Source organism: Carassius auratus, chromosome 41, assembly GCF_003368295.1.
Source record: "Carassius auratus strain Wakin chromosome 41, ASM336829v1, whole genome shotgun sequence".
Lineage (NCBI taxonomy): Eukaryota > Metazoa > Chordata > Actinopteri > Cypriniformes > Cyprinidae > Carassius > Carassius auratus.
The window spans coordinates 15,727,130-15,742,712 of NC_039283.1; the positions used below are offsets into that span (position 1 = coordinate 15,727,130).

At 35.8% G+C, this 15,583-nt stretch overlaps 1 protein-coding gene across 3 annotated transcripts in view; it reads left to right on the forward strand.

The window, feature by feature from the left end:
- LOC113060197 (FH1/FH2 domain-containing protein 3-like) overlaps positions 1–15,583 on the forward strand; it is a 169,383-nt gene that overhangs the window by 118,191 nt on the left and 35,609 nt on the right. For all 3 annotated transcript variants that reach the window (XM_026229090.1, XM_026229091.1, XM_026229092.1), the window contains exon 6: positions 12,284–12,378. In XM_026229090.1, the coding sequence (XP_026084875.1) occupies positions 12,284–12,378 (95 nt within the window). The remainder of the gene's footprint in view (positions 1–12,283; positions 12,379–15,583) is intronic.

Consider the following 15,583-nt stretch of genomic DNA (forward strand, 5'->3'; position numbering starts at 1 on the left):
AACTAATTCAGCACCTTCACTTGGGACAGCGCTCTTGTAACATCGGACGTAAGAGGCAGCGTGCTAAGAAGCTTTCTAAGGGACACTTCGGGGAACACACTTGGGAACATAAACAACTTTGGTAAGATATATCTTTCGAGGTCTTCTTAGAGCGTTAAGAGTGAGCTTTGTCGGGGAACCGGGCCCTGGTCGGTATTGAAAAGTTCATTTTTAACTTTTCGCAAAATGTGACATCCGCTGAATTATTCTGTCATATTTTCTCCCTTTCTTTCCAAACTGCAACAAATGGCAGTCTCCCTTCTTTGCAGAGTGCGATATATCCGCTCTACCAATCACAGTGCGCCATTCCACGCATTCTAAAGGCGGTGCTTTGAATACACCCGGCATCCTAGTTTTCCTCTTCTACTTTGTACTATGTGATCAACAAACAAACTTAGGGCTCCACAATGAATCGTATGTGATTGTCATGCACATCTTGTTAGTAAAGCAGATTTTGTGATTAATAGTAAATATCCATCACGTGCTTTCAGATGGAGCCGTAGATCTCTGACAAGCGATGCAATATCGCATTCATAATTGCAGATGAGTCACATTCGATTATGAACAAGATATTGTGTAGCTTGTCAGTGTAAGTGTTTTTATTAATGCCATTTATGTTTTTTTGATAATACAGCACACGGCACTAGTCAACTAAATGAATATAACATTGCAAAGATGAATGCACTTTCGGAAGTTGAATGTAAGAGAAATGTCAATTTGGAATTTTTATGGTCTACTGAGATGTTGTTTAGTTCTTTTTCATAATGAAATTTTATTTTATTGCTGTAATTAATTTATAGCATTAACAAGATGACCCGATGAATTGATTTTGGGAGCACTGACTGATTGAATATATTTTTGGTCCATTGCCTGTATGTAAGATTAGTACTGACCAAGTTCAGAGGCCGTCATATGTGGATTAACCATGTTGTTTATTTTCAACAGTTTTAATATGAAAAATAACTTTTATATTGATTTAATGGATTTATTGCAAAAAAAAAAAAAATGTGTCATGGATTTATTACATTTTGGGGGAAAAATATATTTTTTAATAAATCTTTGAAAATCTAAATCTGGATTTGAATTTTTAATGATATAACCTAAATATGCTACGTGAAAGTTTGAAACAGGAAATAGTGGGAAACATTTTATTTTGAAAAATGCATTATGAATTTAAAACTACAGTCCCACTGAGATGTGGAATATAAAGTGCTCGTTTGGTTGTAGATGGGTAACAAATCCAGAATGTCCATATTGTAATCAACAAGGTCCTAGAAACCGTGTAAATAAAACCGTGTAAATAAATTTATTGTGCCTGTAGAAAGCAACAAAATTGTAAATAGTCCCATCAGTGTCAGTTTGAATGATTGTAATTAAATGGGAGCAATCTAATTCTGTCACATTGTTCACTTTTAGTGTATATTTTTTCAAGGATTTGAATAACAATTTTGTTTTCCATGCTGATGTTTTTCACGCTTCAGTTCACAAGTTTGTAATTCTGACAGTTATTTCTACCTGTTTTTGACTGACAGGATATATTCCCCCTGATCATTGGTGGTTTTTGATTGGCTGATGCATTGCTAGACAACACACATCACAATGCAATACAGTATAGTGTGCTGCATAGGTTTAGATTTACATTTTAGCCTGTTTTTCACCATGTGCAGGTGTTAAAGCAGAAGAATGTGTGGTGTTTCCTGCCCTCTGATTATTTGCACCATAAGGACTTGGCTACATTGAAAACACACTAACAATTTGGCCTTCATCAGATGTCTAACATTTCTCACCTTCCCCACTGTAGGCCATTGATATAAGGTCTCAGAGGTGTAGTAATGCATACATGTCACTACTTTGAAGAAAATAATTTGAACCTTGACCTCACACATTTACACACATATGTTTGCACATATGCATCCTGTACTACGATTATACATTTTTGTGTGTGTCCATAAATCCCAAAGAGAGCAATTGGCTCTGGCCCAAAACATGAAGTCAGCCACTGTATGGAAGATCAATCTATCGTTGGAATGATTCAGGGCGAGAATATAAAGCTGGATTTATGGCTTCAAACCGTTAATGGTTGTCCATGTTAGCGCTGAACTATATCACTAATGACTAATAGTCACTGCAACCTTTCCCCTTGTGCAATTTCATCACATGGCGTGCGACGGACAGCATCTTAAGCATTCTCTGTAGTGTTGTAACAATTCACCACGGCTCATCCTTCAGCAGTTTGAATGCTCCTGTGGATCTCCAGCATTTTGTGTTTACTTGGAATCGCAACAAATTACTTGCTTTCTGTTGATTGCTTAGTTTTTCCATTTTATTTATCGTGCCAAAGCATAATCTTCCATAAAAACATTACACAAATTATGGCTCTTGTTTCTTGACCACTTCTCAAAAGAATCACTAGAGTACGGGACACCAGGGCGAGTCAAAGCAAAAAGTATACTGTGTGTTTATAACAGATTTTAAATGTTTACTGAGTGGTCAAAAAATATTAAATACGAAATATTGTACATAATTGCCATTTTATCATTTTAATTTAATTCAAGCTTTTTAACTTAAACGCAAATGCATCTCTCAGTTGACTTATTTCTTGTAATTGCAACTTATTTCATGCAAAATTCAGCACTTTAGCAGCTGCAACTTTATTTCTTATATTTTTTACTTTATTTCCTATAATTGCATCTCTATTTATTGAAAAAAAAATTGCTTAATATATTGACCACAATTTTATTTCTTTCGATTGTGACTTCATTTTTCATGATTACTGCTTTATTTCTTGTAAAATTCAACTTTACATCTCAGCTGTGACTTTTTCTAACACTTGTGCATTTATTTTATGTAACTGTTACTTTATTTCCCTTAATTGCAACTCTATTTCTTGTCAAATTAAACTTTGCATCTCAACTGTGACTTTGTCACAATTGTTACTTTATTTCTCGTAAAATTCAACCGTGCCATCTCAACTGCGACTGTCAAAATTGTGACTTTATCTCATAATTGCTACTTCATTTGTCATAAAATTCAACTTTACATCTCAGCTAAGACTTTCTCATAATTGAGACATTTTTTTTTTTTGCAGCTAAATTATTTCTCAAAAAACTTTGTCTCGACTTCAACAATTTCTCATAAATTGCAGCTTTATTTCTCGACTGTAACTTTTATTTCTTAACATTGTGACTTTACTGTATAATTCATAATTGTGGCCTTTTTTGTTTTAAGACAAAAATAATAATGTTGTTTACTTCATACACTCTACACAGGTGTGCATGAATTTAAATCAGAGGATTGGAGAACTTGAGTCTGGATCAACTGACAGTTTGTTTACTTATATATACCCACTTGATTTACCAACTAAATGTGACCTGGCAGAGGTGGTTCCACAGTAACAGGACATATGTGCTTTGCACAGAGTTTGGCTGATTGTGTAATGATTGAGCTCCTGCTGAATTTACAACATCCAGAATCTCCTCTTAATGGAAATTTAATGGGCACCGGTAATAAAGCTGTCTCATTAGGAAAAAGGAAGGTTAAATCAAAACCCAATCAGACAACAGGGGAAGTCAGAATAAGTCAAAGCTCACAGGAAAATGGTCTTCATCATCAGTTTACCCCAAAAGCATCACCAGTCTGTCATGTTCGGTGGGGGAGAGAACCCACATTGTTTCTCTGTGGAAACATTTGAAGAGTGTTTCTCCTTTGCGGTTTAACAAAATAATATACCTGACTTTAACAGCACCAATAACTGCGCCAGACTTTATTTCACTGGATTTAGAAATGTGTTGAGTGCAGTAAAAGTTCCCTTGCTTGTTGTGGAGAGCAGGACCTTGATAGGAGGTCTGCAGGCCTATGAAAATAAATGAAAGAACATTGACAGACGGACCCAAATTTTGGCTGACCCAGTTCTAGGGGAACTTCGAAATGTAAATGAAACAAATGAGGGGTGCAGAAGAAAATACCATGAGGAGTAAGAAAGAGAAAACTGAATGTTGCCAAGTTCTGGCCACTGCACTTGAAATCTAGAATGGGGTGCTGGTAAATAATGCTTAGAAATATGGACAGAGAGAATAAAAGCACTGAGAAACAGACAGGGGATCTCCAGTGGAGCTGACCATGATTGTGGAATTAAAGAGAGATTAAGAAAGGCCTGCATATATAAGAATATACCTGCACCCTTCGGAGCTGTGAAACAGCAACCTGACAGTGACCACATCTTGAGTCAGCGTCCCACTAGCTGACAATTCATTTTTGGCAGGGAATGTCACACCTACTATCTGTTTTTACAGAAATCTGTTCCTCTTCCATTGAGGGTCTGTGTATTTTTTATTATTTGTCTTCTACATGCATTTGTAACTCAGCCATTGACAAAATAAGTTATAGTCTTTCTTTTCAGTATATTTTCCATTAAACAAAAAGTCAAAGCATTTCATGCACTAGCCTACCATTCAAAAGTTTGTGGTCTCTAAAAAAAAAAAAAAAGTTATTTTGATCGAAAATCAGTGTCACTTAAATAAAAAAAAATAAAAATAAAACTTTTTAGTGGAGTTGTATATCCTTCATGAATATTGGCAATCCCATAATGCATTGGTACTAGCTACATTTTTTTTTTTTTTTTTAAACCAAGATGGCAGGTGATGTTGCCATGTTTATTCAATTCTGGTTCCACTATTTTAGCCAATATTCAATATTCAATAATTGATGACAGACCTTGAATTATACATTTTTTAATATATATATATCATTGACCGGGAGTCAAGTATTCTGCTTATAATATGGTTACCACACCTCAAGAAATCGATCAGATGATATATTTAAAGGGAATCATCAATTTTTTTGTACTTAAGTCGCTGTTGTGAGTAAAATTATTTCTTCCGCATTTCATCCAATGCCTCTTTTGCTAGTTCCAAAACCTAATTTTAAAGCTGGTAATGGAGGCTTGAGCCATTGATAGCATTCTAATGCAGTTATTAATGAAGTTATTAGAAAGAGAGAGAGAGAGAAAGAGAGAGAGCTTGTGTGCATTAGGCTAACTCTGTCATGTTTTTGTTAGTCTTGTGTGCTGTATAGGTACTGTATGCTAATTTCCGTTACTATGCGAAGTGATATGGAACTGTAATGCAGTCAAGAGAGTGGCCTAGAGCTATGTTCGCTGTGCGTTTCTCTGAAATTAATTGCACATTTTAGAAAGTACGTCAGTCAATCAGATTCAAGCATTCAACGGCCCTGTAGTATAATTTATGATAATGATATATGTTTATGTATTTATGTTATTTTAGGCCAATTGACAGCATTTGTGGTATAACGTTGATTATAATAAGCAGTAATTTTACTTGACACACACAAAAAAAATTATGTGTTATCCTGTCTTCAAAGTTCAAAAATCTAAAATAATGTTCACACGTCATTTTGCGTTTTGTGGCTCTACTGCTGAAATAGTGAGTAACTTCCATTTGTAAGTTGCTTCAATGTAACCCATTTTTTTAAGATATATTTTCAAGAAGAGGAAAAGTCGTAATTCATTTTGCAGTAACCAACATTATGGTGTCGATTGAGCTTATCTTGTGGAATGCTGACTGTCCAACAGATGGAAAACAAGCAACATGTTTTGCAGAAGTTATACCCTTTACCTTTAACTGTCCCATCCAATCTTTTAGATGCAAATCAGCTTGGTTTAGCTCCCATTAGACCCAGCTCTAATCTCCCGTGCTCTCATTCAGAGCCGGTGTGCTGGAGTGATTCTGTCAAGAGATTTCTGGAATGTTCTGGTCCATGAAGCATATGAAGAGCAGCTCATTATATCTCTCACTTGTCTTTCAGCAGCTCTCTCACTGAATGCCCTGACTGTCTGTCTGCAGGGTCGATCAGGCCTTTACAAACAATCTGTGATGTGCTTCGTTACAAATGTGTATGTGTGCTTCTCTGACAGGATGGAGAATGTTGCAGCACCATTTGAAGGAAAGACTGTGCAGGGTCTTCCTACAGTTTTGTGTATTTTATGTCCCCATGAATCAATACTGCACTGATTTTATTATCTTCCATGCTACATGGTTTTCATACACAGCTAAAGCACCAAATGCAACCAAAAATTAACATTGGCAGGTATGTGAAACAATCCTCAGCAACACAAGATATTTTAGCACAATTATCAAATCACTAAGACTGCATTGTTATTATATAAATATATAATCTGATGCACTGCATCTTTCAGAGTGAAGTGCAGCACTATGATTCTTTGCATTTAAACGATGCAATATGCTTCAAACATTTTGTAAAAAGTTTGTAAAAAATATTAGTATTGTGATTGTACATTCGTTAAATCATAATAATAGATGTGTCATAGTACCAAAGAATAATGAACAACTTTTGAAATAAAGGTTGCATATATATATTTAATGGGCAGTTTTGAGTATTAGTTTATACATGTACTTATTTTTGACATAAAATACAATTTATTGTGGTACATATTTTCTTTTTAATGTGTAAAACCATTAAATTAGATAGTGGTGGAAGTGACATAATTTCTTTGGAGAGAAAGCACCTCTGAATTCATCTGAAGACTTTGAAAAAGCAATCCATTAAAATTCGTTCTAAATTTTCATTTCGAGCTAGTAATGAGCTTTTCTAGCTTAAAATGTTCACTCTGTTAAGGTCTAGCCTGTTACACAGTGCAAAAAAAGTCATGTAACACAGGTTGGACAAATATCATAGACCACATGTGAAATACTTGGTCAGGATTATTATATTCTGATAGCCTGAGCTTGACCAGTGGGTTTCCTAAGGACAGACATTTTCTTCCTCTGATAAGACAAAACATATATATATATATATATATATATATAGCTTTTTTTCAGCAAACCTGCTCAGTCCAAAATTCACCAAACTGTAGGAATGATGCTGCATGTCATTCAGGTAGTCTTGCAACTGTGTGAGTAGAAAAAACACATGTGGAATGTTGTCATTGACATGTTTTGAGTAATTAGCCTTGATTGATAAAAGATGAAGAGTCAGCCCAGCAGTCAGCCACACACACCAGACTGCTGCACCTGGGAATCTTGGCCTGCGTGTGGTGCATTCATAACTCCTCATTCTCCCATGTGGAGCCCCAGTAGACAGAGTTCAGCCTGGTCACTGCTCTCTCTCTCTCTCTCTCTCTCTCTCTCTCTTTCTCGCTATGGGAATCTCTCAGCATTTATCCTGCAGGCTCTGCTCCAGCTAAGAGGAATCGTTTCAGGTACTACCTGGAGGTTTAGCAGTATTGCTAAATGGGTTTTAGTGTCACAATTGGGTCAGGAGATATAAATGATCTTTTTCAGTTGTCATTAATGCCAGACCTAAACAAAACCATTTTTTTTAGCTTTGGATGAACTGAGACAGAGACAGTATGACGAGGAGCAGATGGGCCACTCGTAGACAATTTTTTATATGTATAAGTCTTGCATTTGAGCCTGTCATCTTTTGGGTCAATACTTATTTAATTCTGTAATATTTATTGATTCTGTAATATATATATATATATATATATATATATATATATATATATATATATATATATATATATATATATATATATATATATATATATATATATGAATAAATTTTATATAATACAAATACTATTTAATAAAATATATGAAATATATTACATAAATGTCAACACTTTAGAATATAGAACAATTCTCACTATTAACTTGTTGTAAATTAACATGCATATTACTAGTATATTGGCAGTTAATTAGTACTCATAAAGCTCATTATTGTGCATGACCACATTCTGCATTCTTAATCCTACCCAATACCTAAATTTAAAAACTGCCTTACTAACTATTGATATGTCGTGATTAGGAGTTTATTGAGGCAAAAGTCATAGTTAGTAGTTAGATAATAGTGAGAACTGGACTTTAAAATAAAGTGCGATAAAAAAAAAAAATTCCTCCCCAATATTTTTTGTTATTATAAAGATTTCTGAAAACATTTTAAGTAAACTATGAATATTTTAAGCACTTTTCTTAAAACATTAATCAATTGAATATTAATATTTATATTATTATTTTTTCCTGACATGGCACAGGATTAGTGCAGATTGTGGCATTAAAATAACATTAAATAAATACATTTATTTTGTTATCTAAAGATTTATTTATTTAATGGTTATGATGTGCACACTTAAATTCATTCAGTGTGTAAGGAAATAAAGTTTTAACTTTTTCTTCTCTTTGCCATTCTTTTCTAGTCTGTCTTAAAAACTCTGTCTTGTCATTAACTCATTGAATTGGGTAGTATTTTAAGTTAAGCAAGTATTTTAATTGCTGATTTGATTATGTATTTGAAATTGTATTAAAGCAAATGCAGAGTGTGTGTATTGATGAACATGTGGAGACAGTTTGAACTCGATATTAAGGCCTGTGTCCATGTATACACATGTAGTCAGGCTTTAGGCATGCTATTTATCAACGACCTCATTGTGTGAGTCCAGTAGAGCTCATCTTTCTTTCAACAATCTGGCTTGAAGAGAGTGTGTCAATCTCAGGGCAAAAAATCATTTTGAAATCTATCTATCCATTCATCCAACCAACCATTTTTCATAGAGTGCATGTATGAGTACATATTTGCCTGTAAGCCCTTCAGTGGAGCCAGAAATCTTTCTTCAGCTGAACTGCAGTTCGGAAAGTCACATAGACCTTCACCCCTTGTTGCTTGAGTCTCTGTCAGAACTCTTGGTTGTATTTCATCCTCAGTCTTTTCTGTCAAATGGAAACTCTGTGATTTTAGTGGCCTCCTATGGAGTTCCCAGAGCTCTTGTTATGACCTGCTTTATGTGTCCTGCTACAAATGGAAGTCGTGTTATGCTTGGGTGGATCTGCCTGCTCAAATGTTTCCCCCACTGCACTGCCACACAGGCTGAGATTTCAGGCTTCAAGAGCAATATATGTGCATGTGAAGCTGTTTGTTATGACGCCTGCCTTTCCACGGAGTCTTGAACATACTGTATGCTGCCTTTCCCTTTTAAAGTTTGGAAATCTTAATCGTGATGTGCATTCAAGTCAATTTGGTCAGAATCAAAGTGATGCAGAGGCAATGCCACTTGGCCAAGATCGAAAGCATTTTTAGCACTAGTGTAATGGAATGAACAGCAAAAATGTTATGTATTTTGTCACCTCATGAAGGTAATTGAATAACCACTGTTTTTCATCAACAGCTCATAAATTGTATAAAAACTAAGCTTTACAGTCCACATATACCATTTCAACTTATAATTAATATCAATCATTCATTCTCTCAGTCAGGTTTTAAAGAACACCTCATAGGAATAAACTGGAGATTTCAGACAGATTTCAGTGCATTTGATTTCATGACATTTGAATGTTTTTTTTTTTTTTTTTTTTTTTTTTTTTATGAATGTAATCTTATCTGCCATATCTCTAAAGAATCTGTTAAATAACTGCACATTGCGACTTCAAGTAATAACATTATGTGAAGAGAACTGTTCCAAATGTTTCTACAGCACATTCACTGTGAAAGTATGAACTCTTAGATACTATCCACATTTTACTAGTTGTGATGGTTAATACTTAATACTTAAATTAAAATGACTATAATTTAGTAGCATTCATTGAAAATGTAGGAATGAGGGTTAACAAACAGTGTAATCCAAAGCAACAACTTTGATATATATATATATATATATATATATATATATATATATATATATATATATATATATATATATATATATATATATATATATATATATGATTGGTCGGCGATGTTTGTTTTTCCACCATCATTATTTAGTTCTACAACACTTATGTTGTAATTTAATGCAACTTGATTGCATTAACCTATAAATGTGTTTTTTTGCCGGTGTGTTTGTATATTTCTGTATTTGTGTGAAGACGCAGAGTGTAATACTTCCGTTGTTTATTTGAGAATGGTTCACCTGTTACAGCTTATATCTTCCAGGGTGTGTGTGTGTGTGTGTGTGTGTGTGGGACACAATAACTCTTTGCAGCAGAGATGATTCAGACAGCCAGATGGATCTCATTGACACTATTCACTTTGATCAGAGTGAAATTCTGCTCTTCTCATATAGAGGACCGTGTCTGTTTGTACTCTGATTGCTTTAAACTCTGGACACATATGTGAGGGTTCATTGGTTTGTGAAGCATTTCCTTTATAACTCAGGCTCTGTCACGACACTTCCCTCACCAGAAGACCTCCCCTGAGTTGCTAAGGAGAGCCACTGATATTTACGAAGACAATGGAAACGCTGACCACACTGCTGTATCACATGCAAAGACACATGCTTCATGCACATCAGTGGAACAAGACAATGTTGCTTCTTTGTTGTGTGTCAATTAAAAATCAATAATTTTCAAAGCACACAATTCTGCTCATCGAGTATTAAATACTGAAATCTTGAAGAACTTACACTTTCTGAATGTTCTAAATGGTGAGGTTGAATTCATAATCCTGTTCAAATCCCACGCTAGCGCACATGAATTTATTATTTTGTAATGAAATGAAGTTCTAATTCAGCTCCAGAAGATGGACTGGGTTTACTTGGATTCAAAGCAGTGAACTATTTATTGTGTTCCTGTGGCTCAAACATAACATGACACTAGCAAAACTCCAAGTTCATGGGTTCAATTCCCAAGGAATGCATGAGCTGATAAGATGTATGTCTTGAATGCAATGTGGATAAAGGCATCTGCCAAATGCATACATATTTAAAGGGGGGGTGAAATGCTCCTTTTTCAATCAATATCCTGTTAATCTTGAGTAACCTATAGAGTAGTACTGCATCCTTCATAACTCCAAAAAGTCTTTAGTTTTATTATATTCATAAGAGAAAGATAGTCTGTACCGATTTTTCCCGGAAATACACGAGTGGCTGGAGGCGTGACGTGTGGGCAGAGCTAAATAATCACGAGCGCCAGTAAGCTTTTGCGTTGAGCGCGTCTGGAAGCTGTGACACCGTGAGGACAAAACCTACCAAAACAAACCATGGCTAACAGTCAGATTCAGCGTATATTTATGATCCAGAATCAGATCAGGAGGCTGAAATTGAACAAGAGCAGCATCAGCAATCAGTCTCTATATGTGGTATGTACTGAAACTGTATATATTTGCTTAGCGGTTTTGGAAAATGACTAAGTTCCACTTTGTCGTCTTTTTTTTTTTTAAGCTGTACATGTGGAAAGTGCAGTTTGATGACAACATCGCATGTTGTTTACTAGATGTGCTTACACGCCGATAGCTAAGTTAACAACACAGATATTTGAAGCAGTTTTACTCACCGCATGCGGTTCCAACACACGATCATGACCCTTTTTCGTTGAGATTGCATTATCCTTAAGAAATAAACGATGTGCAAATCCGGCGTCAAACTGGGCCTTGTTTGTAAAACAAGCATCTTCGAAATGCAGGGGAACAAACACAAACACTTGCACAACTCCGTGGATGCTCTAAAAAAATAAACTCCATCCACTGGTCCCTTAATGCTGTTTCTCTTTTGGTAATCTGTGCAGGGTTGTCTTGCCCTGGCAACCAAAAACACACTCCTTTTGTTACATTTTGCGACGCTCTCGCTCTGATCAGTGAAGTCTGTTGTCCTCAGTGCTCTGCTATACGGGAGCGCGCGCTCTTCCGGTAAACGTGCCCTCATGACCCATATAAGGAATTTCCGCTCCATCTAACGTCACACAGAGCCATACTCGAAAAAAAAACTTTCCGAAACTTTCCGAAACCGGAAGTAGTATTTTTGGAACAGAAATACTCCTTCAAACGTACAACTTAATTTTTTTAACTTTGTCCATGTTTAGCATGGGAATCCAACTTTTTAACAGTGTAAAAAACTCAGTATGCATGAAATAGCATTTCACCCCCCCTTTAACTTTATAAAAACACCTGCAACAAATGAATCAAAAATTGGAAAACAATCCCTTCAGGTCAGTCATAGCAATAATTTCAATAAAGTAGATTTTTTTTTTTATTATTATTAAAATATGACTTTATTTTATTGAATAATAATTAGAAATTATATGGGGTATTGAACTCTAGATACAAAGCTATAACAAATGACGTAAATGAGTGTTTGTAGTAGACTTGTCAGACTTTGACTAATTAGCATCATTCAGAACATCCACGTAATCCAAACACCCTAGAAACTGCAGCGACTTAAACATATTTATCTCTCTCTCTCTCTCTCTCTCTCTCTCTCTCTCTCTCTCTCTTTCAGCTCTTGGGCAGATCATGCTGTATGTGGATGGAATGAATGGGCTTATCGGACACAATGAAGCTGTACAGTGGCTTTACACACTGGTTGGATCAAAGGTAAAGGACATTTCACTAGGTGAATATATGTGTGTGTATGCCATGTTGCGGTTCTTTTTGCTTCCTAAGGTATCAAGTGCTACATGATATATCAGTACCATATTGGTTAGCGGTTATTTATATTATAGCAGCTGATATGAAATATTTAATTGTGCTCACTTAAAGGGATACTCCACCCCAAAATGAATATCGTGTCATTAATCACTTACCCCTATGTCGATCCAAACCCGTAAAAGCTTTGTATATCTGAGGAACACAATTTAAGATATTATGGATGAAAACTGTAAGGCTTGTGACTGTCCCACTGATGGCAGATGGACTATTCTGATGACGTTTTTCATATGTTTCTGGACTTTGACAGTGTAATTTACTTGGCAGTCTATGGGACAGTTAAAAGCCTCCCTATGTTCATCCAAAATATCTTAAATTGTGTTCCGAAGAAGAAATAAACTTTAACGGGTTTGGAACGACATGGGGGTAGGTGATTAAGTATCCCTTTTAAGTTAATATTTATATTAACTAAGAATTTAATAACACTGTTAAGTGTAATTTTTAAGCAAATCTCAAAAGGAATATACATTTTTCATGTGGATTATCATGTTGTGATTTATTGAATACAGTTGATTTTTAGTTTTTCATGTTAATTTAGACAAAACAGTCCTGAAGCAAATGTAGATGAGAAACTGTTGCTTTGAATATCCAGGCCTATTATTTTGTTCAGAGGTAATGAATTCAGTAAGGCCTGAATGGTGCTTTTTCTTGTATTTATGTTCTTTTTAGCCAATGTTTGCAAATGTTTTAAGTTAGGGCAGTTTCCAGGTGTGCCAACTTGAACAATACTCTTAGGGTGATGTAGTTTTGCACGCAGTGTTCATGACTGAGTTTCCTGTTTTTTTCCCTGTATTTATGTTTTTTTAAGCCAATGTTTGTAAAGCATGCTTTAACTCAGTAGGGCAGCTTCCAGGTGTGCCAGCACACAGAGTGTGGCATGGTTTCACACAGCACAATCCAGTGTTCTGGACTGATTTCCTTTCTCAATCCTGTCCAGCCATCTAGTGGCAATATGAGCAAGTATGATGACAACACATGGATGTGTGTGCTAGAGTTTGGATGAGAATGGATGTTTGTGAACACCACATCAACAGATATCTTTATGGAGTTCTGTGTTGGATGAGGCAGTGTTTAAATGCATTTCCTCTTCTCTCTTTGTTATATGGTACCTATGAAACACACAGTGTGGTTTGACAGCTCTTACTATATTAAACACAAACCTGGTTCTACTCCAGTTTCTCCACTCAATACACACATTTATAATCCTGATCCTGATTTTTTTTTTTTTTTTTTTTTTGCGTGTAACACTCCAAAGAGAAAGGAAAATTTTTTATTGCATCATATGAACCCTTTTAATACTTTCGAATTTACTTTACTACACTACTTTACTACACTATCCTCTTCTCCTCACTCTTTCATTCCCGTGCTCCCTGTGTGAATTGTGACAGAACTGCGGATTAAAACAGTAAGCGGCGCCCCTTCTCACGTGTTTTTGTTTTAGTTTTGAATAGACTTTTGTTTTTCTGTTGTTCTCCCCATGGTATGAGGTCTGCCCTGCTGTCAAGCTCTGCCGGCCGCTCCAAAGTCGAGCCCACCGGAGCAAAGAGCTCACTCCAGTGTCGGCTCCAGCCCCAGAGCTCGCTCCAGTGTTGGCTCCAGCCCCAGAGCTAGCTCTAGTGAGGGCTGCTGTTCCTGTGTCAAGTCCAGTGAGGGCTCCTGTTCCTGAGTTCAGAAGCGTCGTTTTCTACAAAGACCATCCTTCTGACAAGCACAGTCCAAGGACTGGACTTTCTGCTCCGCCATGGCACCGTCCATGGCAGAGAGCTGTTATCAATATCCCCCATAGTACCCCATTCAGGAAACTGTGTCAAGATATTCTCTGGGCTTTTACACCCTTTAAATATACAGTAGTTTAGTCTAGACCAGCGGTTCCCAAACTTTTTTTCCTGCGAACCCCCTTCTATGTACTAACCGGTTTGGCGCACCCCCAATCCCCACTAAAAAAAAAACGCAACAAAGCTGTCTTTTATCGCCATATAAAGAGTCGTGTTTAATAATGCGCAAATAACCAGAACACGCATGACAATAAAAAACATCAACAAAGTTTCAATATATTGCAACAAAGCTACGCACGAGCTTCCACTTTTAAGAGGACGAATGACAGACACAGGTTCAGTAACAGAAAGCACATTATTTTATTTTTTTTATAGTTATTTTCAGCTGCGTAAAAGAAACATTGCAGCAATTAGGCTAGGCCTATTAAATGACCATGGAGCTAGCAGCAGCATCATCTCAACCCGCGGCCCGTCACGAATTCAAATGCATCCCACTATGCTGAACACAATTATTATTATATATATATATATATATATATATATATATATATATATATATATATATATATATATATATATATATATATATATATATATATATATATTACATTAATTTAAACATTTACTTAAGAAATATAAGCTATAGCCTAATGTTTTTTATGATAAATTATTGTGTGTTTCATATATTATTTTCAGACATGAGCAGATCACATAACATTATGCATTTAACGAAATCCCCATCATTAAAGAGAATAAACTCCGAAATAGATAAAATAAATAAAAACAAGGATCAATCTGAAACTTTTCAAGTGCAGCGCAAAAGTCGCTCAGCCTGCAGCGAGAGAGAGATTTCCTCAAGATTTTTTCTTTGCTCATTTTCTTTCTCTATTCTCATCTCTGTGGCCTCCAAATCTTCACTCTCTCTTGGCCCCTCTCCTCCTGACTAACAACTTTATCATAAGATGTCCGACTTGACAGTTTCTCTGATTTCAGCCAGTTAAGCATATTTATAATATATATTTTGGAATGAATGAAACGAGTTGGCACTCATATAGCCTAGCCTGCAGTACATAAAAGAAGAACAGTGCGTAGAAGACAGCGCTTCCATCGAAAACTAATAAATTATAGTTTTTTATTTAAAATAAAAGCGATCAAAAAGGAAATGTTTACTGTTCGTGTTTTTTTATTGTATGGAAAAATCCCACTTAAAAAAAAAAGACCGCCATTACATTTGTCCTCTTGCGCACCCCCTGGTGGCAGCTCGCGTACCCCTGGGGGTGCGCACACCACACTTTGGGTATCCCAGGTCTAGACAATGT